The 27,138-nt window shown below is 49.1% G+C and overlaps 8 protein-coding genes across 8 annotated transcripts; 2 read left to right on the forward strand and 6 right to left on the reverse strand.

The window, feature by feature from the left end:
- Positions 1-418: 418 nt before the first annotated feature.
- On the reverse strand, positions 419-1,434 carry BDV27DRAFT_106924 (DNA-directed RNA polymerase core subunit RPB5). Its single transcript, XM_032064425.1, has 3 exons — positions 1,302-1,434; positions 1,134-1,216; positions 419-1,052 (listed from the first exon to the last, which is right to left on the reverse strand). The coding sequence occupies exons 1-3, from the start codon at positions 1,398-1,400 to the stop codon at positions 527-529; spliced, it is 708 nt and encodes a 235-aa protein (XP_031928229.1). The 5' UTR covers positions 1,401-1,434; the 3' UTR covers positions 419-526.
- Positions 1,435-1,703: 269 nt separating this feature from the next.
- bfr1 (putative nuclear segregation protein (Bfr1)) lies at positions 1,704-3,728 on the forward strand. Its single transcript, XM_032064426.1, has 3 exons — positions 1,704-1,965; positions 2,162-3,328; positions 3,391-3,728. The coding sequence occupies exons 1-3, from the start codon at positions 1,837-1,839 to the stop codon at positions 3,601-3,603; spliced, it is 1,509 nt and encodes a 502-aa protein (XP_031928230.1). The 5' UTR covers positions 1,704-1,836; the 3' UTR covers positions 3,604-3,728.
- A 641-nt stretch (positions 3,729-4,369) lies between these two features.
- Positions 4,370-5,367, forward strand: BDV27DRAFT_127345 (uncharacterized protein). Its single transcript, XM_032066742.1, has 2 exons — positions 4,370-4,696; positions 4,759-5,367. The coding sequence occupies exons 1-2, from the start codon at positions 4,679-4,681 to the stop codon at positions 5,080-5,082; spliced, it is 342 nt and encodes a 113-aa protein (XP_031928231.1). The 5' UTR covers positions 4,370-4,678; the 3' UTR covers positions 5,083-5,367.
- A 72-nt stretch (positions 5,368-5,439) lies between these two features.
- On the reverse strand, positions 5,440-6,148 carry BDV27DRAFT_127346 (uncharacterized protein). The gene has a single exon (XM_032066743.1). It carries the CDS (start codon positions 5,795-5,797, stop codon positions 5,513-5,515), a length of 285 nt encoding a protein of 94 aa, XP_031928232.1. The 5' UTR covers positions 5,798-6,148; the 3' UTR covers positions 5,440-5,512.
- A 976-nt stretch (positions 6,149-7,124) lies between these two features.
- On the reverse strand, positions 7,125-10,706 carry BDV27DRAFT_171810 (glycoside hydrolase family 35 protein). The gene is made up of 9 exons (XM_032075698.1): positions 10,515-10,706; positions 10,379-10,455; positions 10,029-10,331; positions 9,709-9,975; positions 9,621-9,636; positions 9,478-9,573; positions 9,291-9,425; positions 8,575-9,241; positions 7,125-8,526 (listed from the first exon to the last, which is right to left on the reverse strand). The coding sequence occupies exons 1-9, from the start codon at positions 10,647-10,649 to the stop codon at positions 7,205-7,207; spliced, it is 3,018 nt and encodes a 1,005-aa protein (XP_031928233.1). The 5' UTR covers positions 10,650-10,706; the 3' UTR covers positions 7,125-7,204.
- A 1,077-nt stretch (positions 10,707-11,783) lies between these two features.
- BDV27DRAFT_157170 (putative polyketide synthase) lies at positions 11,784-19,842 on the reverse strand (the record flags this gene model as incomplete). The annotated part of the gene is made up of 13 exons (XM_032072455.1): positions 11,784-12,701; positions 12,772-13,249; positions 13,315-13,634; positions 13,685-13,762; positions 13,812-14,093; positions 14,150-15,001; positions 15,054-15,079; positions 15,134-15,230; positions 15,281-17,430; positions 17,481-17,927; positions 17,985-18,665; positions 18,711-19,228; positions 19,289-19,842. The coding sequence occupies 13 exons, from the start codon at positions 19,840-19,842 to the stop codon at positions 11,784-11,786; spliced, it is 7,401 nt and encodes a 2,466-aa protein (XP_031928234.1).
- Positions 19,843-20,956: 1,114 nt separating this feature from the next.
- Positions 20,957-23,976, reverse strand: BDV27DRAFT_127352 (tRNA (cytosine-C5-)-methyltransferase). Its single transcript, XM_032066744.1, has 4 exons — positions 23,919-23,976; positions 23,652-23,833; positions 21,457-23,574; positions 20,957-21,397 (listed from the first exon to the last, which is right to left on the reverse strand). The coding sequence occupies exons 1-4, from the start codon at positions 23,937-23,939 to the stop codon at positions 21,055-21,057; spliced, it is 2,664 nt and encodes an 887-aa protein (XP_031928235.1). The 5' UTR covers positions 23,940-23,976; the 3' UTR covers positions 20,957-21,054.
- Positions 23,977-24,517: 541 nt separating this feature from the next.
- Positions 24,518-26,378, reverse strand: BDV27DRAFT_171814 (putative isoamyl alcohol oxidase; the record flags this gene model as incomplete). Its single annotated transcript, XM_032075699.1, has 2 exons — positions 24,518-25,859; positions 25,909-26,378. 2 exons carry the CDS (start codon positions 26,376-26,378, stop codon positions 24,518-24,520), a joined length of 1,812 nt encoding a protein of 603 aa, XP_031928236.1.
- Positions 26,379-27,138: the final 760 nt, after the last annotated feature.

Genomic DNA, 27,138 nt, shown 5'->3' on the forward strand with positions numbered 1-27,138 from the left:
TGTGGACCGTGCTATCCTCTACTTAAGACAGAGGTATGGCTATTTACGATCACTGAAGATCTCATGACCGTTGCATTTTTCAGTAATCTATCAAGAAAATTGTACAATATAGTCGGGGTTTTTGCGATTAGTAAAAATTCAAAGGAATCAACCAGAACCATGACAGTACACTCCAGCCATGAATCATTCGTTTCGCCCTTACGCCATGCTGCCCATAATGCCTGCAATTGGACTTTCGTTTGATTTTTTCTTTTTCGTCCCGTGATTTGCCCTCTCTGGTTTTCTGTCTCTTTTGTTCTCGAGATTTCCATCCACTCGGTTATATCTTCACTTCAAAGGTGAGACAGGGTGTCGGCCATAGTGCAGGAGAAATCGCGCCTCAGGAAGGTGTCCAAGAACCTCTTGGCGAACTCGACATGGTCTTTTGGCGTCTTTGAATGGAAAGAATGCGCGATCAACTCCCTCAAGCAAACAGCCGTCCGTTAATGTAGCATAACCATACAAGCCAAACTCGTCAAAATCGCGATTAAATAACCCAGCGGTAACTGGCATAACGACCGGCCGTTTCACTCCTGCGAATAATCTTGACGACCTGGCCTCTGCGCAGACCCAAGTATCTCGCCACAGGATCCGACACCTGGATACGGGGCAACTGAGACTCCTTCAGACGGTAGCGCTGCAGCAACCGTGACTTCTCCTCGGGGCTCAGCAGGACGTGCTTCGGGACCAGCTCGTGCCGAGTGATGTTGACCAGCAGATCCTGCTCCTGGAAATGCTCGCAGATACGGCCGGGGACACCGCTCAGCAGACGCACGGCGGACGGGGAGATCGGGGTCTGGGTGATGAACACGCCGGTGTGGAAGTTGTTCTCGTCGACGACATGGTTGAAGGCGCGCACTTGCTTGGTACCGACACCGGTCGAGTCGGGGCAGAATTCAACGTAGATGGTTCCGCAGTCGGGCTGGGGGTCCGGGTTGGAGTTGGTCTTGAGGGCCGTGTATTTGAGGTTCATGGCCTCCGTGGGGCGAGCTTGGATTTTCATCTTGTTGCGGCTGCACAAAAGTTACGCCGAATTGTTAGCGGCCTTTTCTCTTGGGAGGTTGAAAACGTGCACGTTGTCTGGGGTCGCATACTCTGGGTATCCAAGGGGATCGGAATATTTCTGTCTGAATTCTTCGAGCGTTATTTGCACTTCCTCTTCGGTGACTTCGTAGCCCTGTCCGAAAATGGCTTGTTAGCATACATTGTGCAACAAACGTTGTGGCTGTGGCCGATGGTTCCCCTCTTTCAGCAGCACGTACCCGATCTTGAAGCATTTCGAACACCGTCCTCCATGTGCGCCAAAGTCTGGTCATCTCGCGGTCGGCATCGACGGAGCCAGAAGAGTAGTCCTCGTCCATGGTGAAAAATGAGGCGCACCTGCGCTGCGACACAAAACTAAAGTAAAAAGGAGACGAGTCGGAAAAGAGTTAAATCAGAGAATTCGAGGACCAACTCTGAGCTCAATGTGAGCCGTGGGATGGGACAACAAAAAAAAAAAAGTAGGCTGGAGTTGCAGCGTTGCGAAAAGCGATAGAGGGAGGTTCTCGAAAAATCGGCGGAACAGCGCTAAGCGGCAACGGTTAAGCGCCGCCAACAACTTATTAACCCCAAAGGAAAAGGCCAGACCGAGAAAATGAGCACGAGTTTCTGCCCCATTCCTTTCCTCTTCTCCCCCCGTTCCTCTTTGGTTTCCCCTCATTCCACGCTCTTTTGGGGTCCCTCCTAGAGATTGATTTCGGTCAATCTATTTGCATTGTCAAGTGTCCCCCCTGTATTTGCAAATTCCCCGACAAGATGTCCGCTGAAGCCAAATCGGCTCCTGCCACAGAGCAGAAGACGAAGCCTACCAAGCCCAATGAGGAGGCGTTCAAGGCCGACCTCGCACAGGCTGAAAAGGAACATGCTGCGGTTCAGGAGAAACTGGTATGTGACGGTTTATTATGTCGTTTTGAGTTCTCTGGGAGTTTCAATGCCTGTTGTATACAACGCACAAATTATATCTTGCTATTTTGTTACTCGGCTCCCACCAACCTTTATGGTCCGCCATACGTTTTCTTGCCATTCTTCTTTATGCTGTTCCCGCAATCAATTGACGTAACAAGACACTAACTTCATCAAGAACCAAGTCAAGGCCAAGATCGAGACCGCCAAGCCCAACAACAAGGACTCGCCCGCGGCTAAGAGACAGCAGGAACTCCGTGCTGAGCTCTCCTCCATCCGTCAGAAGCAGTCGGGATTCAAGGCATCTCGGTCCAGCACCCAGGAGAAGATCAATGCTCTGGACAGCACGCTCAAGGCCCGCATTGCGGAGCAGAACAACTCCAAGACCCGCATGTCGTTCAAGAGCGTCGAGGAGATTGACCGTGAAATTGCGCGCCTCGAGAAGCAGGTTGATTCCGGTACCATGCGCTTGGTCGATGAGAAGAAAGCCCTTGCCGATGTTTCCAGCCTGCGCAAGCAGCGGAAGAACTTCGCCGGTCTGGACGAGGCCCAGAAGGTCATCAACGATATCAAGGCCCAGATCGCCGCCCTCAAGAAGACCCTTGACAACCCCGAGGCCAAGGCTCTGAGCGACAAGTACGCTGAGATCCAGAAGGAGTTGGATGCCATCAAGGCCGAGCAGGACGGCGCTTTCAAGAACCTCAACGCCCTGCGGGACGAGCGCACTAAGCTCCACGGTGAGCAGCAGCAGAAGTGGACTGCTATCCGTGAGATCAAGGACACCTACTACAAGGCCCGCAAGGCCTACAAGGAGTACGAGGATGAGGCCTGGAGAATCCGCCGGGAGAAGCAGAAGGCCCAGCGGGACGCTTTCGAGCGCGAGAAGAAGAAGAAGATTGCCGACAAGAAGCTCGAGGAGGCTTCTCGCCTGGCTTACACTGACGAGATCCTTACCGCTCAGGGTCTTATCCGCCACTTCAACCCCTCCTACGACTTCGCTGCTCTGGGTCTGGATGACAAGAAGGACGAGTCCTCCCAGTTCCGTGCTGAGATTGGCCGTACCATCGATGACTCCGCCATGAAGGGCATGAAGGTCCTGAAGAAGGACGAGGATGACTACTTCGTCGGCACTGGCGGCAAGAAGGGCAAGAAGGGTAAGAAGAGCAACACCAACGGCAGCGCTGCTCCCGCCGAGAAGTTCAACCTCAACGTTGGTATTATCGAGGACTTCGCCAAGGTCAAGATCGACCCCCCTATGAACCAGACCGACGTCCCCGCCGTTGTCGAGAAGCTGGCCGCTAAGATCACTGAGTGGAAGAAGAACCAGGCTTCGAAGACCGAGGAGGTATGTACCGCTTTACTATAATTCACTCTCGTGTGAGCTACAACGACTAATCATTCCCATAGAACATCAAGAAGGCCCAAGAGGAAATTGCCCGCTTGGAGGAGGAGGCCTCTCAGGCCGACGACCGTGCGACTGACGCCGCCAAGAAGCCCGCTATCATCAACAGTGGTGTTAACGGTAAGGTCTCGGCCGAGGCCGAGCTGAAGCAGGAGAAGGACGCCGCCGCCGATGTGTCCGACGAGCTCCAGAAGGCCTCCCTCGAGGAGACGGCTTAAGTTGACGCGCCCCGGATAGACTTATGCAACTTTGCATGTTCTTGCATCAGCGGATTGACGCTTTAGACCCCAAGCGGAGATTTAGCATTTATATTTCATTTGTTTTTGGTTAGTTCTGTGCATCTTATCGATAACTCTTTGCTTTTGCAGATCCTCCCTTTTTCTTTCGCCGCGCGGGAATCTTGCACACCGGTCGGAGGGGGCTTAATTCTCCTTTTGGCTGTTATTCCTTTCTTGTAATCCATATTTACTACACTGTTTGATTTCTCGTCTTGTCTTGTTCCATCTTGCTATGGCAGGACTCCTTCTCTCTCCCCTCTTCCTTTCTTCCCCTCTTCCCCTCCCCTCTTCCCTCCCCAAAAGTCTGCAGAGCAGGATGATGAGATTTAGCGTTGATTTCAGAGCTTGTGAGGAAACGATCTGAGCGATTGGGGACGCCGTTGCGGGTTTTGCTATCCATATGAACCGAATCTACCGTATTCAATTGACTTTTGGTGTAAGCATCCAATGCCATAGTATCTTTTGACCGCGTCAAGGAGTGCGTAGCAAGTATAAGATTAGACCAATCATGGTGTGTCCAGCCGCATCACCTGCCATAAATCGGGACATTATTCAGCTGCCGGCCGAGGTTTCGACGGACCGGCAAGTGGAATGACATGCCAGTGTGGCGGTGCAGGCCAAATGTCAGTCACGTCAAGGTTGAACGGGTTGAACGGGTTGAACGGGTTGAACGGTTGGCCCGGGCTAGATTTGATGTTGCCTAAACGGGACATCCTGTGCCAAGGGTCTTGGTTCTTTCAAATCCAATTTAAATCCAGTCAACTCATTTCAATCCCTTTTTTTTCTTCTCGGCACTTCCTCCTCCGATCCCCTCTTTCTCTTCCTTCCTTTGTTCCTCCTCCTCGGTCCCCGCGTTGTCCTCTCGGACCAGATATCTAGGGCAACCCAGCCACTCGCAATACCGGAGTTAAGCCACCCGCACCCTAAAACCATCTACCGCCAGACCGCATCGACTCCAAAGGTCTCCTCCACAACACTCTCACCACTCCTCAACCACCTCCTATAACCCGCCAAAATGTCCTACAACAAGCCCGTACGTAACCTCTCCACTCTCCATTCCCATCAAGCCACAGAGCACTAACAAACGCGCAACAGGACGGACCACCTCCCTCCTATCCCGCGCCCGTCCACGACGCAGGGCCTTACTACCCTCCCCAAGGCGCCCAGGGAGCCCAGGGAGACTACTACAACCAAGGCGGATACCCTCCTCAGAACTACGGTCCACCCCCACAGCAGGGCTACTACGGCTCTCCGCCGCCCCAGGGCCAACAACCCATGTACTACCCGCCGCAGCAAGGGTACCCGCAGCAGGGGTACTACGCCGATGACCGCGGCGGTGGTGGATCCTCGGGCGGTGGTATTTGCGCCGGTATCATGGCTGCGCTGGCCTGCTGTTGTTGCTTGGATATTCTGTTTTAGATTGCGCCTTTGCCCTTCGTTTTTATACGCTACTGCGGTTTTGACCGGGTTCCTTTCGTTTTTTGGCGCCGGAAAGGAGTTGGTTTCGTTCATGGTGTACGGGTTTGTCTTACTTGCTTGTTCGACTTTGAATGGGTGTCTGTCGCATTTGATGGTCGGTGGTTAATCACATCACTTGTTGGTATTCGCTATCGTTATCGTGATATATTACTTATGCGTATGCTATATTATATCATGGTCATGGTTATGGTCATGATCATACATAATCATGGTGTTCAACTTGAACCACATCAATCATAAAAAAAAAAAAAAAAAAAAAAAAAGAACAAAGAAAAAAAGGGTATCAATCATCAATCCATCCACTCCCCATCCACTCCCCCCCAATAAGCAACAAACAACAAACAAGAATAAGAATAGGCAAACCCCAACATCAAATCCTAGAACTAAACTCACTCCCCTCCAAATCCCCCCTCCTCCACCCACTACCACCACCATTATGCTTCCCCCGTCTCGGTGGCCGATCCACACTACTAGCCTCCTCAAAAACCTCAATAACATCCCCCTCCGACCGACTCGGCGCACTCGTCACACTCTCCTCCACAATAATATGATCCCCATGTCCATGGCTATGGGCACTCGCCGGCCTCTCCTCCTCAACCACAATCCGTCTCCCCCGTCTCCGCCGCATACCACCCGCGCTACTCGCCGACGCCATCTCCGTCTGCGTTTCGCTGCCGAAGCGCCGGCCAGAGCTTAGGCCAAGCCAGAGGAGGTAGAGGAGGAAGACGAAGCCGAAGACGCTGCCGAGGATTATTCCGGCTACTGTGCCCGGCGAGGGAGAGGTGTCGAGGCGGCCATAGGAGGCGGGGATGGAGATTGTGTTGTAGGCTGGGCCTAGGGGGATGGGCGTGAGGCGTTTTGTTAGGTTGTTGTTGTTCTTGTTGTTGTTGTTGTTGCTGTTGCTGTTGTTGTCGGGGTTGGTGAGGTCTAGGTCTTGGTCTTGGTCTTGATGGTAGTGTTGTTGTTGTTGTTGTTGTTGTTGTTGTTGTTGTTGTTGTTGTTGTTGTTGTTGTTGGAGGGTGGGAATTGGGGGCATTTCTTGTCTTTTTTGGGTTTGATTTTTTGGAGGGGTTTAGGTTGGTTTGTGGTTGTAACTTGTGGTGGTTGTTATTTATTATTTCTTGGTTGGAGTATTGGTCGGGGATTATCTCGGAGATTGCGATAAGATTGATTAATGTGGAGGTTTTGAATGTGGAGATTTTAGTATGATATGCGCGACATGGGCTTCTTGTGTCTTGAGATATATTTGCGTAATAAGGTCCTGGAATGGAGAGGTAGGGAAGAATGAAGTAATGTATGACAGATGGAAAAGAGAGAATTAAATTCGACTTGGAAGGGTTGCGAAGTGATGAGGGTCTGGACCGGAATTATTGGTGGCTGGGAAGAAACGTCCCCATGCAGGAGACGGGTTAGGGCTGGGTCGGTCCACGTATAACATCTATAGTTACCGTTCTAGTCGGAGGTTGTGGGTTTTCTTCAATTTCACTGTAGGATGGCGAGTTTACTAAATATTATGTAGTTAACTTTAATGAGAAGGAATTGGAATATATATTTAGGTTTTTATGATTGTTTAACTATAAGTTCTTTGGATTATGTTTCTACTGGGGTTGTGTATATTGATAATAGGCGCTGTCCTTCAGGGCACGGAGTCAATTTATGGGATGACAAAGGAGGAAGAATGCCTCATAGCACCTTACTTTTATACCCAGTTTCTTCATTGATGACAGCAAATGCATCTTGTACCTGGTTCTCATACGCGCTTCTTTATCCTTTACCTTCTCCGCAAGGAATGCCGGCATGTCCGCACACCAATATGGCGCTATCGTTCATAGAGACATTAAAATTTAAGACACTGTGAGAAGGTGTTGGTATTTGTTCATATGGTTACAGCGGGAGTAAGTTTCTTTGTCTCAGGAATTCTACAATTCTATTACTATTTTAGATCGGATTCTCAGACTTAATCGAAGAGTATGGTATTTCATTGCAATTATAGCTATAGAGGTAGTCTGTATAACTAAAGGACTGCCTTCAATCACTCATAGCCACTACTTTGGAAGCAAGATTAGTATGCTCCCTTCCGCTGCTCATACTTGGGCTGCTCAGGCGCCTCAACGTCGCCGTATCCAGTCAGCACTGGGGTGGTGTAGGACAGTTCGAAGCTACCCAGCTTAGCACCGTCCGACTCCAATGCCCAAAGACTCAGTGCCAAATAGTTGGTTCCGCGGTAGTTCAGGATACCTTCGGGAACAGGGAAGCTCGTCTGTGGTCCAACGTTGCCAGTGAACTTGCCATACTGGTAACCGTTGACATACAGCTGGGCCCGAGCTGCCTGGGTGTTGTTACCAAAGTTGAAGTACAGCGGCACATCCCAGCCCTTCGGGAGATCGAGATCGAACTGGGCAGTGTAGAATCCGATACCTGGCTTGGACAGACCTTCAAGGGGACTACCCGACTCCCAAGAGTCGCTTGGAGGCTGGGGCTGATGGAAGCCCTGGCGCTCTGCGTACAGTCCACCTTCGTTGAGAGGTCCTCTAACCTTATCCTGGTAGTCTTCTCCTCCGAGGTTACCAGTGAGCTTCCAGGTGATTGCGCTGGCATCCTGTCCGCTCAGCTTATAGTTAAGAATACCACGAGGATTCTTCATGGTTTCCTCGCCAACCGTCCAATTCTCGTCGAGGCCCAGGTTGTCAATAACCACGGTGATAACGTAATTCTTGCCCGACTCCAGCTGGGACAGCTTGTAGGTAGAGTTACCGTCCATAGCATAATCGGCACCAGCCCAAGAGCCCAGATACGTCTCGTTTAGCCATACAGAGCTTCCGAATGCGCTACCACCTTGTGTGCGAATGAACAATTCGGTTTCCTTGCCATTGGCAACGAAGTGTCCCCTGTAGATCAGGTAGCCAGTGTGGAAGCCATAGTCAGAAGAGTATAGCGATGTTGGTGTGTCAAGAGGACGGTGGGTGTTCTTTGTCTTTGGAAGGTCCGCAGAAACCCAAGCAGAGTCATCATAGGAGGACTTAATTTCGGGAAGTGTGTCTAGATATTTCCAGTCCAAATCCTTCAAACTGGGGAGGTTGATTTCCGGAGCCGCGTACTTGACCTCACTGCTCCAAATGCCGTTCTTGTCGACTTTGTGGCTAGCCTTTTCGCCATTCACGAACAGGTTCTTAGCGCTTGTCGGAGCACCGATCACTTCGATCGGAGTGGTGGCATTGAAATCGGCAGTAAGATGAAGATCAGCACCATCCAGGTGAGCACCTCGGAGGAGGTAGCCGGCCTTCACAATTATGGATGAGGCGGTCGTCTTTGAAGTGCTGAAACCGGGAGATGTACCTTCCGTGGGAAGTTCGGGGACCCAGTAGTTATAGGCAGAGTTCCTATCTGTCGACGTATTAGTCGTGTTCGCGAGTTTAGCAGGAATTTACTTACCAAGCAGGAACACCCTCAAGTCACCGACTTGAACGATGCGACGAGTAGATGAGACATCCCAGCTGATGATAACAGAGCTACCCTTCCTCTTTGAGACTATTCCAGAGTCTGAACCTTCAATGATGGTCGCATTTGACTTGGAGGCAATGGCCAGTTCATGGTGTTCCTTCGGTCCGCCGTATACAACTAGGACCTTGCTATCGTCAAACTTCTTCCAGGTGAAGACTTCAGCTGTCGAATAAATAATGTTCGTTCCAGACACATTATAATCAACAACGTGAATCTTCGAGTCGCGTCCGTTCAGACTTAGAGTACCCTCCAGCTGGGGGATGGTCAGGTTACCAGCACTGGTAGGAAGTTTAAGCTTGTACGATGTTGACTCTTGGCTGGAATAGTCCGTATGTCTGACCACAAAGAACGAGCCTGGACGATCACCAATTAGAGGGGTGACAGTCAGGTCGGAGGTGTCTGTGTAGACACCGGTAGTCAGGTTTCTGGGAGTAGCGGTGAGATAGGATGGCGATACTTTGACAAAGTTGCTGAGAATCTTTATGTCGCTGTACTTCTCCCGTGTAACATTTCGAGTTTCAGTTATAGGTGAGCCGTAGTCGTAGGATGTATAACCTCCGGGATGTCCGAGGTTACCCCAGTTTGTTCCACCGAAAATCTATATATGTGAGCCCAAGGTATACTTCAAAGATATGAATAGGCCATACCATGTACAAGTTAAAGGTAGAAACTCCGAAACTCAAGTCGTTTCTATAGAAAACCCTTGAGAATTCATGGTTAACGAGCGCATAGCAGTTTTCAAAACCGGGTCCACCCCACGGGTCGAAAGCGCCAGCTTGGAACTAGAGAACAGTGAGACACATTACTAGTCCTCCAGGCTGAGTAGTAACTTACCTCAAGAATTGAGTACGGGGTTGATGGGCTCTGCTCGAGATGGAGCGTGCGGAAATTCTCGGGCAGCTTACCCTCGGGCCATACGGATGGGTTTGCCTATATACGTCAGAAGTATTCAACCTTGCTCGCAGAAAAGAACATACACAGTCAAAGCCGAGCCTGGGGAAATTGTCAGTTTTCGTCAGACGGCAATTCTCTAAAAGAAGAGAGCGCATATGCAGGATAACTTACGGATAGCTATCGTGACCATAAATATCAACAGCGCCCACTCCACTTCCAGGAGCATTGTGTCCAGATGGGGAGGCATCGTTGCTGATGAGAGGTACAACAATGTCAGCGTTCCGAGCCTGATCCATGACATATTGCATGTAGTCCCCATCAGGATAAGTGACACCGCAGCAGCCACCGCTGTATTCGTTCTCGGGCTGGTAGAGAATTACTGGCCCTCCATTCGTGATTTGAGCCTTCGCCACGGCAGCAGCGGCATTGGCGATATAGCTAAAAGCCAAACTGTAAGCAAGTGTCCGCAGTAACTGTCAATGAACCCATACTTATCAGTAGCTTCAAGGAATGGCTTATCAGACGAGCGAAGAGTGCCATTGACCCTCTGCAACCATCCAGGAAAACCGCCACCTGAGGACTCGGCATTGATGTACGGACCGGGACGAGCGATCAGATAAATGCCTGCTTCCTTGGCTGCATCAAAGAAGGGTTCCAAAGCAAAAATGCCCTCTGCTCTGTAGTCGCCAGGCTTTCCCTCTAGAAGGGCCCAGTCAATATAGAAGGATACACAATTGAAACCAAGAGCCTTGATTTTCTGGAAAAGGTCGAGCCAAAGTGAAGGTACTGGCAATCTGTTTCTGTTAGGATTGAACCATCGAAGTACGCGGGGGTAGTGTACCTGAATGGGTGCACTTCTCCACTGAATAGCATAATCCTCTCTCCATTGATGAACAGAGATTTGTCATCCCATGTAACCTGCAGAGAGTCAGTAGGTTTACATAATCACCAGTGATTGAGATTTGATGACGACATACAATGTCTTGCAACAAGTCTCGTTTCGCCGGATCCGGATGTTCCAGAATTGTGAAGCCACTAAGACGATGCTTGATGGAAGCACCCGCTGCTTGTGCTGCCAGCAAGGCAACAGCACCAACAGATAGAAGCTTCATGGTGTCGTGCTGCAGAAGAACCCCAGTGAGAGCTTACAGCAGACTTCGCACATTTCGGGGGCAATTGCACGATTATAAGTACGGTTCGAAGGATAAAATAATATAAATAACCGGCTTTCGTTAATTAAAATGTCCGACACCTTGCGTCAATGATGTATAGAGTAGGAAGTGGTCCAATAGAGTCCTTAGCCGAAAGTGGAGTCCATACGATTTCATCTAACATCAGGTAGAATCGTGGAGCTGTATACAAACAAACTAGCCACAATAGTCCCTGCTGGTCAAAGCACCATTAACGACCAAATCAGAAGAGTGCCAGAACGCCCGAAGGTACTTACAGCCAGCTGGTGGTTCAAGAATGCTGTGAGACGGGACCAATGCAATGAAACGTAGAAGGAAAGTATTGGTGAAGATCCCCCACACGGAGCAAAGGACCCCAACGGATGACGATCACGGGAGTATTTCTCCGCATATCAGAAGCATTTATCCATTCATAACCAGCTTCACCACCCAGAGATTGTCCCGTGTTCTTTCTATCGATCGCCATCCATACATATATGAACATGCCCGTTTAGGGATGTAGATGAGCATGCGAACAGTCTATCCATGTCGAGTGCCTGAATATCAGATAAGATAGGCATTTAAGCATTTGCCAACTCTAACATTCTGGAGACAACATAAGCCAAGAAAGCATAACTAGTGATTCTATGTCACCATCAGGCCACCGGTGAAGCTACTACTACACAGTATGCACATCATCGAGCGGAACAAGACGGTTTATTATCCGAGCAGGTCAATAAGCCTTTTAGTCAGAACAGGCTATTTCGGAGTTCCACATAGCCCCCATTTCGCCGAAGTTTAGCCGTTGACCATTAACCACGTCAGAGTCGGACCGGGAATCCGTGCGTTTTCTCCTCCGTCCGATGCGGGATGCATATTATGACATCCTTCGGGGCATGTATGTCCGACCTTGCTTTTCTGAGTCTTTGATGGGAAACCAAACCAAAACAAATAATATCCTTGAGGGAGTTATGAAATCTGCTCCTGTCGAGACACCTAGACTGACATATCCTTTAATCAACCAAACCAAACCAAACCAAACCCTATTGCAGATCTCACCGGGCAGACTCAACGTAATCAATTCAAGTCGAGAGAAGCTTCGGCGACTGCGTTTTGTGGCTCCTCTGTATCTGAAACTCCAAATCGGACTTTCAAACGTGCAGCGATCACGTCTATCAGGCCTCGGGCTGTGCGCGCCTTCGAGATTTCAGGCAAACCAACCTCGACCTGCAAGTTCCGTCGAATCCAATTCCTCAACTCTATGGCCATGAGAGAATCTATAGCGAGATTTAATTTCGCTCCATCATCCATATCATGCGCTCCTGGCAGGCCCTTCGTAATCAACTGCATAAGTTCCTGGGCAATAGTCGTCTCGGTTTCTTCTTGTAGAAGGATCGAAGGATCTACCACCGCTCTGTTGATCAGTTCTCGTAGTTTATTAACACTGGCACCACTCTCTTGTTTGACAAATGTAGAATCGATGTTCGCGTAGGATGCGAACCGAGCATCGCGACGCCACACTGTCTGTGCACCAGGATTGGATAGCGGCTTTGTGGTGCCGAGTCCAACAATCAACGGTGCCGAAAGTCGTGTGTCAGACTTTGTGAAATTGGCTCTGTTGAACTCCCCAATGCACTGCTTTAATCCTCTGAGAACTTCGTCCTCAGTCAAAAGCCAGAAACCTAAGGATTTCGTCGTCTGCAGGACTTTCGCATCTTGAGCAAGCCGACCAGTCTCGCCTACAGCGCCGAGGGCAATGACGGAGGATGGAAGGCCTAATTGTCGGCGATACTGTGTAAAGCCATCAAGGAATGTGTTCGCAGCTGCATAATTGGCCTGGCTCGCATTTCCGCAAACGCCCACTACAGAACTGAATAGAACAAAGAAATCTAGATCCTCTTGTAAGACTGAATTGTGAAGGTTCCATGTGCCTTGAACCTTGGGGTACAACGAAGAATGCCAGTCTTCGTAGCTCATATGAGGAAATGGACGATCCTGGTTGAGGACGTTATCAGTTAGTATTCTCCTCCTCAGCGTTTTGCATAATATGGTAGCAGTGCCTTACATTCAAAGATATCGACATTTGGAAAACACCTTTCAACGGACTCTTGCATCTGGAAATCGCAGCCTGCACATCTTCCATTCTTGTCACACTCCCTTGAATGCATTCAACATGGCATCCCATGGCGTTTAATTCCTTGATGAATTCTCTGTTCTCTTCACTGGAGTCTGCGGTGCGAGAAAGATAAACTAAATAACGTGCTCCTTGCTCTACCATCCATCTGGAAACTGCACGACCCAAGCCTCCAAGGCCGCCTACTAGGAGATACGATGCACTGGATGGAAACGACACTTCCACCTCGCTAGGTCGCTGTGATAGCTGACCTGAGTCATCAGGCATCTTTATTAAAATCTTTCCCATGTGTGTACCCTGCTGCATAAATCGGAATGCCTCAATTACCTTAGAGGCGGCAAAAACTGTAGTTGGACGAATTGGTTTAATTTTGCCTTCTTCATACCACAGAATGAACTGGGAGAGAAGACTGTAGATAAGTTAGCGTTGCCAGCAAAGAGTTCCTTGTCGTGGGAGGCTCGCCTGTTAAAAGACTCTTCGCTCAAGTCAAGCAGATCAACGCCGAAAAATGCTCGGTTCTTCGTGAATGGTTTCAGGCTCAATGTCCCATTGGTTAAAAGGTCGCGTTTGCCTAGCTCGACCAACCTACCAAAGCTGGCAACGCATTCCCATGAAGCATGTAATAGCTCTCCATATAATGAGTTTAGTACAATGTCCACCCCGCGTCCCTCTGTTGCCTTCATGACACACGGGGAAAAGCTCGCACTTCTAGAATCGAAAATTTGATCGGGCGGTATCCCGTAAATTTTAACGAGGTGGTCTTTTTTTGCTTGGCTACCCACTGTTGCGAATATCTACGTTTGTTAGCCAGATGATGATTCTGAACGTCGTGCCCATGATCTACCTTTTCGACACCGACAAGCTGACAAATTTGGATAGCTGCCTGGCCAACTCCACCGCAGGCGGAATGGATCAAAACAGTCTGTCTAACAGTAAGTCAATGGTGAATACCCCGTGGGATCGCTGCATACTTGGGCCTTTTTAAGTTGTCCTACGTTGATTAAAGAGTATATCGCTGTCACAAACACCGATGCCATATTGACTGCATCCTGTGTAGAGAGTCTCTTCGGCAATTTCAGGCAGTGTTGTTGATTCACGATAGTTCGGGTGCACAGGAGTCCAACATCATGTATCAGTATCTCGTCCCCGGGCATTATATTGCTAACATTCGAACCAACGCGTCGTACAACGCCACTCCCCTCCAAGCCCATCTCACCTATGCTTCCAACAAATCCCATAGCTACCATGATATCCTAAAACAAGTTAGCGTCACAGGCTCCGCCAATATTGCAGGATTTAGTCCGGCAACCTTGAAGTTCAAGCCAATATAATGAATATCAATTTCGACATCGTCTCGCTCCAGGCTACCGTAACTAGTGTCGACCCATTTCAGTGTATCGAGGAGGCCAGGGATTTCCATACTGAGCTTCTTGGAACAGTCTGATTGCAATGGGCGCAAAACTTCTGCTGCTGTGCCCCAGTAGCACTGACTAGTGAACACAGTGTGGTTGTGGTAGGCAAACTCATGGTTTGGGTCTTGATTATCTTCATCAGCGGGTTCCAAGATCTTTCGCACAATCGGACCCACTGCCTTCGCAGACTCAGTATCAAATATGTCGATTTCCAGGGTGTGAAAATCAAGCATCATTTCTTTCCTCAGGGTCCGGGCGAACCCTAGTATTAGGCCAAAGCCCGGGTCTTCACAGTTGAATTGGGTCGTCTTTGTCACCCAAAGCAACTTGGACTGATCAATGTCCATCAAATACTTTTGCAAAGCATGGTATCTCTTTTCGGACAGTTTCATGAGAAAGGGATATTGCTGGTCTAACAAGAACACAACACACACATGACCATTTGGTGCCTCCTCCAAGCTCCCCCATTCCACAGTGAAATTCTGGTTCGCGAGCGCTGAGTACACCATGCTAGCCCAAAGATCCGGCGAGCCATCAGTCACCAGTATTATCGGTTGTGTGGCGGTCGTAAATGGAACAGGACGAGTGATCAAATCTACGCATATGTGATAAGGATCGATATCGTGGCGTATTGCTTTAGTTCCTGTGAAGCCAGCGGATTGTAACTCCTTGTCCCACCTCTCAGGGCTGATATAAGGCGTATGTATCCTCCCATCATCCTCACCTACCCACCAGCTTGGAAGTGTGCCCTATACAAATTAACACATTCTACTACCTAGAATTTGGATTTACACATCTCACCATTATGTAGTCGATGGGTAGTGTCACTGCCTATAATGTGAGTGGATTGTGTTCATATGAAGCTTCTCATGAAGTAATACCTGGATCTAACTCATGGAGTAGCAACCAACCATGTGGAGCCAGCAAGCTTTTCACATTTTTTAGAGTCTGCTTTAGAATTGGGGTCGTGTGGAGTGCCTAGATAAGGTAAGGTGGAGCACAATTCGTTATACTCAAAGGAGACAAACATTTGATGCTATAATGAGATCAAAGGATTGAGCCATAAAACCCTGCTTGAGAGGATCGCTGCTAATATCGAGAATCCTATACTCCATGTTCGCGTTTTCCCGGAACTTATCCTGGGCTGCTGTCATAAACCCCGGAGAGATATCGGTAAATGTATATTTAGAGTACATAGGCACCCCTGATATGCACAGCAAGCGTAAAGCTTCAGTTGTGGCGCCCCCGGTTCCAGCGCCAATTTCAAGGATTCGCAACCTTGGATTTGAGTGACTGAGAAAAGTTATAAAGATGCTCCAGTCGCTGTTTCGCTGGTCAAACTGGTAGATGCGACTAAGTCGGTTGTTTTCTATCAGTAGGTCTAGGGCGGAAATTCTGTTGGCCATGATCTCTAAGCAATTGTCATATATTACTTCCATACAAGTAACTATAATATGATCTGCTTCTGCAGTACTCAGTTCCTTCATGAGGGCCTGACGCTCCTTACTTGATTGTGTCGCCCATTCCTTAGACTCGGGAAAAAGTGATCGTTCTCCACTTCGAATAGCAGCGTCTTCATATAGTAGCCAGGATTTCCACTTGGACGCATGGGGAGATTGTGGCTTCAAGTGTTTGATCCTTTCGGCTGTCTCAAGAGTGTATAAAAGTGAGAGTTGACCTAATCTCCTTGTTAGATCCAGTCGCTCTGGCGAGGCAACTGACCCTGGTAATAGAGCTTCGGGTTTGTAAAAGTCAGGGTCCGGCTTCCATTGAATCTGTGCTACCAATGGAATCCGCGGAAATATTGAGTCTTTCTGCCTTCCCAGCGCGAAGCAGAAGCCGCGTCTCATCTCCAACACCACCTTATCCCCAAGCATTGCTGTTGCATTACCCACCAAGCTGCTACCAGAATCTTGGACCGTATCGACCGTGGCTTTCATGTGGTTTCCTCCTTGCCCAACGAATATCTGATCGATGGACGCCGGTATTCCTCCTGTGGTAATATGTCGTGGGAGGCCAGCAGCTCCAGCGACGCTCATTAGTTGAAGGCATTGGTCGATCATGGTCGGGTGAAGGCTGTATGGAGATCCAAGGGAGCCTACCTTATTATTGACCTTGGCCACAGCTTTACTGCCCTGGGGGTCAACTGAGATATCTTGTAGACCTCTAAACTGAGCTCCATAAGAGAGGCCCAAGCTAGCTAGGGTATCGTACCACTTTCTGGAAGATACACGACGTGCATATTGCTTTATATGCACGGGAGAAATGTTCGCCAGGGCTCCTGTTCGGACCTGGCCGCTGCAGTTTTTTATCCAATTGCTGCCGTCATACGATGCGATGGTGAATGAAAACCATTCTGAATCCACCATATCGTTCAGTTTAACTGGTCGTAGAGCTGTAATAACCTCAATGGATTCAGATTCTTCTATCACCAATGGAACCTTGAATATGGCGTTTCTGACAGTGTAACCAGCGATACCGGGTGACAGCTGTAGGATAGCTTCACCCGCCATGGCAATATACGCTGCAGCCGGGAAAATTACTTTGCCTTGAATATCATGATCCGATAACCAGGAAACATTCTCTAGGCTTATAAAATGCCTCCATGAAGGCTCTAGGCTTGTGGACTCGGTACTCCTCGAGCCAAGCAGTTCATGAGGCGGCACCTCACTAAGCCTCCATTCCCGTACCATACGGCTTTCTTTCCAGTATCTCTTACCATGCTGCCATGGGTATGGTAAGACGTCAGTCAGAATATGCCCCGTTCCATTCACCGCATGTAGGTCCACAAGGACCCTATTTATATGAATAGTACCAACTGAAGTCAACAGCTGACGCTGGCAGTTGGTGTCGTTCCGAATCAAAGTTGGTATATATGCAGGACTTATTTTCAAGTCATGGGCTCGGATAATCTGCTTTATAGGTGCTGATAGTGCGCAATGCGGTCCTATTTCTACCAGGATATGTCTTTCATGCCTTTTAGCAAAAAGGGAACTGATAGCATCTGAGAAAAGTACGGCGGATTCGAGGTTTCGTCGCCAGTAAGCGGCATCCAAGGTTTGAGGGTCTGTGACTATCTGCGCCCCAGCACTTGAAAACATAGGTAGCATTTCCTGATGGAACTGGAGGTGATTCGATATGGACTTCTCATATATGGGTCCCACAGCCGCCATGTGATCTGTCACCATGTAAGAAATACCACCCGCACCGGCGAAAGAAAAGACTCACGTGAATGATATGCCATGCCCAACTGGAGTTTCCTACAGAACATATCCGGGTGGTCATTCCGGATGTGCCTCACAATATGATCAATTTTACTTTCTTCCCCAGAAATCGTGACGCTCTGCGCGCTATTTTTGCATGCAATCACAACCCCATCAACAAGGTACGGAGACACCTTTTCACTACCAAGCCCGATGCTTGCCATTTCACCAGTGCCCTTTTGAGCCTGTGCTAGCTTTCTGCGATAGTATGCAAGAATTATCGCGGATCTAGCCGATATTGCTCCGGCAGCATAAGCCGCTGCTATTTCTCCACTAGAATGCCCAACCACATAGGTTGGCCTTATGTCCCACGCCGCAAGCAGGTTAACCAACCCAATCTGTACCGCGGTACATAGTGGTTGGCAGAATTCAGCTTCGTTGACGCGCGACGCTGTGGCACAGCTAAGTTCCTCTATAGGCAATATTAGTGTGATGTGCTTATGGCTCTAAGCTGGAGATGACATGTTACCCATCAGGGACCATTGAGGTGGATCTTCAATGCCCATCAGGATATTTCCTAGCTCTAGCATGTCCGTTCTAAAGCCTTGATATGCCTTGATTAACCCTTGTCCCATACCAGGCCACTGAGCTCCCTGGCCGGTAAACACGAATGTTAACTGAGCCGATACGGGGGAACGAGCTGACTGAAAGTCTGATGGTGAAAGGGAAGACGTTGGATCATACACAGCAAACGCGCGGTGCGCCAAATGTTTTCGCCGTACACCCAAGGTGAATGAAAGGTCCTGGGTTTTTTCAGGATGACGATTCACATAATCTGTTACCTGATCAATGCGAGTTTTTAGAACTTGCTCATGTTGGGCCGAGACAACAAGAAGTTTGACTTCATTGCCGGGGTCAGTAGAATCCTGTACCCGACTATTTAGGCATGCTTCGTGCGCAGAGTCCAAGATAACATGGGCATTTGTGCCACCGATGCCGAAGGCATTCACGCTGACCCTTCTTCGACGGCCGGCGGGCCAGTCCATAGGCTCTACTGGGACCACCAAACCATTCTCTTGGAAAGATATCTCGGGGTTGGGCTTTTCAAAATGTACATTCGGCGGGATTATCCCATGTTCCAGGGACAGAACAGCTTTGATCACGCTTGTGATTCCCGATGCACCTTCTAAATGTCCAAATTGGGTTTTACCTGAAGGTCAGTCAGCATCTTGAACAATGTTAGCATACTATCTACATACTGCTCCAATCATTATCTCCTTTCCTCCAAACACGTTTGCCACTGCTGTTGTCTCGACTTTATCCCCCGCGCGTGTACCCGTTCCATGGCATTCGATAAAGGCGGTTTCTGATAGATCTTTGATATTTGCCCGCCGATAAGCATCCAATATCAGGTGTTCCTGGGCTAGTATTGAGGGAGCTGACATGCTTGATGTTCCTCCATCAGAATTGGCCGCAGACGAGCGGATGATTGCTCTGATCGGATCATCTGCCTTGATTGCATCCCCAAGCGGCTTCAGATAAAGAGCATTTATTGCCTCACCACGTCCATATCCGTCAGATTCTGCATCAAAGGTCCGACATATCCCACTAGTTGACAGTACCATGTTACCGGACATGCTTGCCGTCATTGCTGGGCTGAGGATCAGGTTTGTACCCGCAACAATAGCTGATGAACATGCTCCGCTAGCCAATGACTGGCATGCTTCATGGATTCCAACCATTGACGATGAGCACCCTGTCTGGATAGTCATACTATAGATGAGGTTAGTCAGTATACTTTTGCGTGGTTTAGTCTTGTATGCTAATACCTACCTTGGGCCGCGTAAATCAAACTTATAGGAAACTGTATTGGCCAAGGCAAAGCTTGATGTACCGAGTGCATGAGATCTGCCAATACTGAGTGGATCTCGGTGAGAGAGACCTAGCCAGTCTTCCCCGAATACGCCAACATAACATCCTATATCTTTGCCTTGCCAGTTTGTTTCCCCCGCATTTTCTAGACACTCCCATACCACCTCCAAAAGCAGTCTTTGCTGGGGATCCATAGCAGATGCCTCCTGTTCAGTCACTGAGAAAAACGGCGCGTCAAAGCAGGCTGGATCTTCAGGCAGAAAGTATCCATATCTTGTATGCGTGTATCGCTCGCTCTGTGCGTTGTAAAAAGCATTGATCCCATATCTCGTTTTGGGAACCTCACAGTGTCCATCTCTTTTGTTTATCAAAAACTGCCAGAAATCCTCGGTCGTCCGAATGCCGCCGGGAAGCCTCATCGCCATACCAACTATTGCAATAGGGGGGAATGCGGCCGGACGTCCATCGGGAATCAACGCGGCCAGTCCATCATGGTGGAGGTTCTTAGGTTGCATTATATCTTCACAAAAGGACTGATCTTTTGAGTGCATCGAGTGCTGAGCCTAGCTACTCGGATGGGCTGTTGTCATATAGGTTATGATCCCCTATAATGCCAAAAACTTGCTGCTGCCAGTGCTCATGTTAGATCTATCCCTGCGATCATTTGCGGAATTGACGGCAGACTGGGTAATAAGGATACGGAGAATTTTTAAATGAGTTTTGGCGAGGACTGTGGCGGGTAGGACAAAAGATAAAATTGCTTCTCTTAGTGACAGTAAGAGTGGAAACTCACCGTATGCCCACCACACATTTCGTATGCACGTACCCAATGGGGTATGCATCATTTGAATTGGTAAAACTTTCGTTACAACATATATGATACTCGCACACTATCATCTTGATAGTATAGCATTTGAAGACTGAGATTCATAGGACCTGTAATTGCCTTCACTAATAAAAGGACAGATCTTTGATGAAATTTTGATTCACTCCGCATGTGACCTTAAAGGTCACGTTCTGGGGTGCCCTTCAAGCTACAGTCACCAGGAGACTAGTGCCAGCAGTAGTATCTAAGAAGTGAGCCTTTGCCCTGGCCAAGGTGCTTTATGTTTCTTAAACGCCCATAAGGGGCTTCTCTTAAAAGGGCGCCATACGGTGTTCAAACTTGTTGAAAGTCTTTCTTTGTAAATTCTGTGCTCCCGGGTAACATTCGGTCAATTATTTATGTAAATGAATCCATCGATGAACTGGGAATTGCTGCACTACCAACCGTCCTGTAGTCGTCTGTGCGCTCCATAGGGCCTTTCATTGTATTGGCAATGTACTCAGTGTTGTACATGTACATATACAGACTTCAATGTAAAGGGAACACGGCTGCTCCTTTGGATATATGACCTCAACGCCCCAGTAACTCGGCCTACCTTCTATTCATATAGGCTTACAACAAAGGGGCTGTTGGGACTGGCTTAAAATTTCAGTCAGGCCTGCCCTAAGAACGAATGTGGTGCTCAAAAGCCGGGGAAGTGAATCAGAAGCATCTACTTCAAGGGGTTTTCTACGAGACTGGCTATACAAGGAACTCCAGTAGAGACATGTGCCTATGTAACCTACTCCAGGTAACAGCCAAAATCAAAGCAAGTATGTGAATAACACTGTCTTTTCGTGATACAATCAATGCTTTTGCCAAATATATGCACATCCCGATAGATCCCAAGTCATATTACAAACTATACAGTCGTGTTGAACCGATCTTCTTCGTCACCGACTTTCTGCCAGGTCTCACGGCTTTCGGCATGTTCCTGCTCATCTTGCCCCAGAACCTCGTTTTCATGCTTGACTGCTGCTTCCTCCGCCTCAGCGGGGGCTGCAGCTGGAGTGTTATCGGCGTCCGTTGTCTCAACCACCGGAGTCGCCGAAGCGGGTGTGTCGGCGTTTGCGCGCTTCTGGGTAATATTGACAAGCGGGGTATCATCGTTGAAGATACGAAGAAGCATAGCACGACGCTCCTCCTTGGGAAGCATGAGGTTAACGGAATGCAGGGAGCGCCACAGGGGAAGGACCATCCGCTCGCTAGTAGATAGTTAGTTCATTCTTGTTCATGACAACATTGTAGACCTAGTCAAACATACCTGAAGCCAGTCTCAGAAGTATCAGGCTCGATGTGCAGGACACTGCAGCCCATCGGGATATCCCTCACGCGCTCGCCAATTTCTCCAAGCTCCTTCCAGCCCTCATCGTCGACCTTAGGGAACATCTCCACGAGAAGTCTCCGCAAAGTCTCCTTCCGCCTAAGGGTAACCGCTCTACCGGGACCCAGCCATGGCTCAAGGACCCTCAATCCATCGGTCTGGATACGCCAAGGGCAAACACCCGGACGCTGCACGTCTTGCTTCACGAACATCTTAACACCACAGTGGACAATCTTCATGCCCTGTCCCTCATTTGCGGTCAAGATGTCGCGCGCCAGAGCACTAGTATAGTAGATAGTTCTGGCTGGAATGGCCTGTGCATTACGGACCATGAATCGATCTCTAGGGAACCGGTCTGATCCTTCGTAGAATTCAAAAATGGGTGGGAGCTCCTCATGGTTAGGGTCCAGATACTTGAAAGGTTCTTCGATCGGCTGTCCTGGTTTCCGTTTCTGTGGGGGTGGAGCCTGAGTTGCACTCGTTGCTTGCTGAGGCGGTGCAGGCGTGGAAGTAGCATCGGATGTATCCATACTATCAGGCTCAATCACGGGAGCCGGCTGGTGGATGGGCCGATCACCCACAACTACTTCAGATCCATCGTCAAGTTTCGTCCTCTTAGAAGGGATTTCATCCTCCATGCTCTCTGCATCCCTCTTTGCAGGGGACATCTGGTTGGTAGCAGAGTAAGGGGGCTGGTGGGTAGCCTCTGCGACAGTAGCGTTCTTCTGAGCCTCCTCTGCAGCATTCTCATTAGGGGTAACCATATCATCCAACGCATCAATTTTCTCCAATGGTTGCCCATTGCCATTCTTCTGCTTGAATTCAAGCTCTTCAGTGAGTGCGGCAACAGTTCCCTTGGGAATGACCTTCGAAGAGTCTTCTGGCTTGGCGCGAATCTCCGACAGCTTCTCCAGAACAGTGATGAAGAATCCACCAGTGTCTTGAAGGTGGGGGTAGATGCGAATACATCTTTCGAGAGGTAGGTCTGCGTTCTCCCCAGTGGGAGGGAACATGCCTGCAGCGACTCTGCCAAGGCCACTGATACCTTGGCTTGCCCGGTGCTCCTCAATTTCCTCCCAGGTGTTCCACATCCTTGTGTCGCGATCCATAACCTTCCATGATTTTAAGCCGGGAACTCTCTTCAAACCTGGCAACTCGTTGCTGCAATCGACAATCCGCACATTGGCGGCACCACCGCAGCGCTCAATGGCGCTAGCAACGACAGCCTCATTCTCCACAGGGTTCATACTGCAAGTTGAATACACAACACGGCCACCGACCTTCAGCATCTGCAGGGCACGCACAAGAATACGAACTTGCGTAGCGTACAGTCCCAAAGCGTTGCCTGGGGTCCATTCCTTCCAAACACCAATATTCTTCCGGGGAGTTCCATCACCGGTACACGGTACATCAGCGAGAATACGGTCGAACTTGAGGTATTTATTCTGGACCTTTCCACTGGGTCCTGGAGGCGAGGGAAGTTTGATGGAGGGGTACATCGTGGCATCATGGTTTGTGACGATCAAGTTCGGGGAGCTGAGTCGCTTCATCTGATGGATAAGCATGTGCGCGCGCTTGTAGTCGGTGTCGTTAGCGATGAGGAGACCGGTAGTTCTACCATCGTCGTTGAGGCCCTCGGGTCCCAAAGGCTCAGGGCCAGCGGTTCCTTCCTTCACTTGTTTGGAAACCTGGAGCATCGACTCTTCCTCTCCAGCGTGGATCATCTCCATAAGCTGTGCAGATTTGCTACCCGGAGCGGCGCACATGTCCAACACAGTCATGCCAGGCCTCACATCAAGCAAGAGCGGAGGAATCATGCTAACAACTTCCTGTCGGCTAATACTTCCAACCGCGGTTTCGGCGACGAGGAACTTCTGGAAATTGGCGAATGGAGCGAAACGTCGAACGACCTGCTTAGGGGTCGTCATCGACCACGCGAGCTGGTCAGGGTACCACGAGACCGGGCGCGGTGGCTCGACAAAGTTGCCCTCATACTTAATTGATGTGATTTCGGGAATATAGAATTCTTTGAGGCGCTCCTGGACCGCGAGGGCATGTCTTCAGATCACATATCAGTATCTTAACCGTTTTGGTAATTTGCGCGTTATGCGCGGAGCGAATCTGTGATAACATACCCTTGGGACCCTGTAAAGCGAAAACTGTTGGGGAGATCTTTCCGCAGGTACTCCCAGAATTGCTCCTTTTCTTCCTCGGGAATAAACCCTTGCTCGTTATAGAAGCGTTCGAACTTCTCGTTCGTTTTGGGGATATCATTCCAGCTTTGGCGCTGCCCGCCACCACGGCCGCCGCCCTGTCCCTGCATCACATAATGTAAGTTACTGTAAAATTGAGAATGAAAGATCTTGAGCAATAGATCAATTGGACTAGATTGGGTCTCTCACCTTCTTTCCGCGCTTACCCATGGTGCAGGGAAGAGATAATTTAGAGAGCAAATAAAGTTACAGGGAATTTCTCCGCTGCGGAATGATTATCGCAAATGCTTGATTTCGGAAGCTCCAGAAAACATCCCACTCCGGATTATCCCTCGGTCCGGGTTAGATAATCATGTTATACACTTTGAGTTAGCCTGGCTGCTGATATCAGAAGCCCCTATCTCATTGTCAACCAGATTATGTACAGGTATTTGTATTCAAATAGCTCAACGATGCAATATTGAGTATGAATTCGTTACATAAGTTTCTCAGGTAGGTCCTTCAACCAACCAACAAGTATATGTACCACTTTTCGTAGCCCCCCTCAAAAATGTGCGTGGTTTACCATTCTTTATACATAGCTCGATAAGATATTCAAATGGGTGCTATGTAAGAAGAGATAGAGAGAGAGAGAGAAATCAATTATCTCAATAACCAAATATTACAGTGGATGCTTGTTTGAGCCGTTCTCACAATACAGATCTTAATTTACAAACACAAATGAAGCTTCCAGGTCTCCATCCACAGCCAACAATGCAAATAGCCTTACTTAAGCCAGTCAACAAGTCTTATTCAGCTTTGCACAACTTGCCAGTATCCAAGTCATACTGCCACTTATCACTTCCCACGCCAGAGAGGACAAAAAGGCTTTCGCTAGGGTCGTATTTAGCCTTGATCTTCGCCAGACGGTCATAGTTTGAGCCATAGAAATCCTGCTTGAAGTTGCTCGTGAATGGGTTCGCCTCGTTCATATAGGCACCCGAGTTAGGCGACCACTCTCTCCACATCTTTTCTTTAACCTCGTTAAAATGTGCCGCATTTTCCAGCGCCTTCTTTGGCGATCCCGCAGCGATAGGGTCAACAGTAGCACCATTGGAAATGAAATGCAGATAGGCGGAGCGCCAGGCTGGAAGCAATGCACCCCATTCTCCCTCTTGCGTATTGTGCACCCCAGGGCCGCCTTGTAGACCAATTGTCGCGTACGTACCGGCGGTTTCATTTTGAGAGCACATCGCTATCTTGAGGTAGGCACGTCTTTTGTGCCTAGGCGTGTCTAGTAGCTCGGCCCGTCCTAGCAAACGGCTAGACACTACGCTCTGTCCGCCGGCTGCATCACTACCGGAAATGGCGCTGAAGAAAGACGAGTAGTTACTCTGGGAGGAAGCACTGAAGGAAATGGAGAGACTGTTGTTTCCACCGGCCGCATGAGAGATGTTTGACAGAATAGGCTTGACAAGTGCCTCCATGGCCGAAGGTGTGGAGTTGAACGACCAAAAGACCTGCTGGATAACAGCACCAGTCGTGGGCTCTGAAAGTGATGCAAAGCTCATGGCACTTTGACCTGTCGCTAGCATACAAGCTCCAGCCAAGCCGGCATCCATGAGGTCCGGAAGAACTGAGAGATGGGTCACAGCTGCATCCCAGGACAATTCTGCACTTCGGTTGCTACTTCCCTTAGGCGCAATCAAAAGATTGCCTATCGTCACACTGCTGGGCGCCGGGTGATGCCTGATAACGTACTCTGTGACGACCCCATACAGACCAGGACCGCCTCCACGAAGGGCCCAGAACAGATCCTGGTTTTCGGCGTCGTTGGCTATCAGAATCTTACCTTCGGTCGTGACGACCCTCATCTGAAGAACATGGCTAGATGCGAGGCCATAAGTGCGGGAGAGGGGGCCATGACCACCACCCTGAATGTAACCGCCTAGTCCAACACTAGGATCTTGGCCAGTGGTAACCACTCTTCCGTGCTCGAGGGCTTTGTCGAGTACATTTCCCCATTGTTGACCACTGCCCACAATGAATACGTCCTCGAAGGTGTTTTTGCTAGGGTGCAACCAGGACCTATTGCGCTCGAGCTTGCGCAAGTTATGAGTCCAGATAGATAGGGCAAAAGCACCGCTGGATCTGAAAGAGCATGTCAGCAAAACCCATGCTAAAACACTAATATACATACCTTCCGTTTAGATCATGACCTGTTCCCTTGACCACAATCCGAATGTTCCGCTTCGAGGCCCAGTGCATTGCCGTTGCGATCTGCTCTTCGGTGGTCGCATTCACGATGTACTCAGGCAAACCTCCAGTCGTACAGCCTCTTCCTTCCATGTAGCCCGGAGCGTTCGGGGGCAAGCAAGAATTGTTCGCATAGATTGGGTAATCGATTGATTCGGGAAATTTAGATAGCCACATTCCGTTGGTCCAGTTCGACTGAACGTTGCCGCAAGAGACGGATGATCCAAACGGATTACCCGGCCAGCATGACGAGGCGACGGGCACAGTGTGTAGAAGCCTACCATCAATGGAGGCGTTTAGAGATACCCAGTCTGAATTGGAAGGCCAAGCTGAGTCCAATGGGGTCACCTTGCAAGTCACTGATGCAAGTGCTGGAGCCGCCAGGGCCAGCGCCGAAACCATGGCTGGGAGCATGATGAGTCAAAGAGACGTTGTTCGAGTCGAATTATGAACACATATTGGCGGCGCAAGGAAACTATATATACACCTGGCTCGCCTGTATGATAGATGATTACGAATCACTGTTAAGGGGTACCAAGGACGTTGGTGGGCCGGTGGATGTGGTCGCATATCCTTCTATCTCGGAATTCAATTATTAAGTGTAAGAATATAGATAATAAAGGCCGGTGTGGGTAATGATAGGCATCTTCGTTTCACTGATGATTTCATGGCACCCACCTCAGATAGTAGGTATAGTACAGTATACGAATACGGCAGAATAACTCAAATAGGAAAGGCTGTGGAGAGACCCACCCAGTTGGATTCTGGGGTAGACTTCTATTTTAATACGTATTTTAGTCCACCTCTTGACATTCATCATTCCTACATGGTATGAAAGTGTGCAACATTTTCATGCTTATTTGTGTCAATGGACACAATATATTCCCCCAGTCCGGTCAACGCCCGCAGAAAGCAATGAGCTAGCCCTAATTTCATACACAAGGAATAAATTGAACTCAATATCCGCGCTATAACCGATAATACTTGACCCACAGTCTGTAGTATCAAGTGGAGGTAATCCGAAGATCTGAAATCTTCATGCCTAAAGAGGGATTTTTTCGTGTTGTCACTCTCATAGGGGCCCACCAGTGGGTCAGAAGGCTATTACGATGTAACGGGATGCCGATCGACGTTGCCTAATTTGAAGATGCATTTGCTGAATCTGCAGGATACT

Source organism: Aspergillus caelatus (assembly GCF_009193585.1).
Source record: "Aspergillus caelatus strain CBS 763.97 unplaced genomic scaffold BDV27scaffold_74, whole genome shotgun sequence".
In the NCBI taxonomy this organism is placed as follows: domain Eukaryota; kingdom Fungi; phylum Ascomycota; class Eurotiomycetes; order Eurotiales; family Aspergillaceae; genus Aspergillus; species Aspergillus caelatus.

What these genes read in the sequence shown, in the direction of transcription:
- BDV27DRAFT_127352 (XM_032066744.1), bottom strand. Translation starts at nt 23,939, where the DNA reads ATGGGTAAGCGCGGAAAGAAG. An exon ending in TGGGTAAGCGCGGAAAGAAG is followed by an intron (nt 23,834 to 23,918) that starts GTGAGAGACCCA and finishes TATGTGATGCAG; the next exon opens with GGACAGGGCGGCGGCCGTGG. An exon ending in CGCTTTACAGGGTCCCAAGG is followed by an intron (nt 23,575 to 23,651) that starts GTATGTTATCAC and finishes TGTGATCTGAAG; the next exon opens with ACATGCCCTCGCGGTCCAGG.
- bfr1 (XM_032064426.1), top strand. Translation starts at nt 1,837, where the DNA reads ATGTCCGCTGAAGCCAAATCGGCTCCTGCCACAGAGCAGAAGACGAAG. An exon ending in CTGCGGTTCAGGAGAAACTG is followed by an intron (nt 1,966 to 2,161) that starts GTATGTGACGGT and finishes AACTTCATCAAG; the next exon opens with AACCAAGTCAAGGCCAAGAT. An exon ending in AGGCTTCGAAGACCGAGGAG is followed by an intron (nt 3,329 to 3,390) that starts GTATGTACCGCT and finishes TCATTCCCATAG; the next exon opens with AACATCAAGAAGGCCCAAGA.
- BDV27DRAFT_127346 (XM_032066743.1), bottom strand. Translation starts at nt 5,797, where the DNA reads ATGGCGTCGGCGAGTAGCGCGGGTGGTATGCGGCGGAGACGGGGGAGA.
- BDV27DRAFT_106924 (XM_032064425.1), bottom strand. Translation starts at nt 1,400, where the DNA reads ATGGACGAGGACTACTCTTCTGGCTCCGTCGATGCCGACCGCGAGATG. An exon ending in TCGAAATGCTTCAAGATCGG is followed by an intron (nt 1,217 to 1,301) that starts GTACGTGCTGCT and finishes ATTTTCGGACAG; the next exon opens with GGCTACGAAGTCACCGAAGA. An exon ending in GATCCCCTTGGATACCCAGA is followed by an intron (nt 1,053 to 1,133) that starts GTATGCGACCCC and finishes ACTTTTGTGCAG; the next exon opens with CCGCAACAAGATGAAAATCC.
- BDV27DRAFT_171810 (XM_032075698.1), bottom strand. Translation starts at nt 10,649, where the DNA reads ATGAAGCTTCTATCTGTTGGTGCTGTTGCCTTGCTGGCAGCACAAGCA. An exon ending in GAGACTTGTTGCAAGACATT is followed by an intron (nt 10,456 to 10,514) that starts GTATGTCGTCAT and finishes GACTCTCTGCAG; the next exon opens with GTTACATGGGATGACAAATC. An exon ending in CTACCTTTAACTTGTACATG is followed by an intron (nt 9,242 to 9,290) that starts GTATGGCCTATT and finishes TCACATATATAG; the next exon opens with ATTTTCGGTGGAACAAACTG.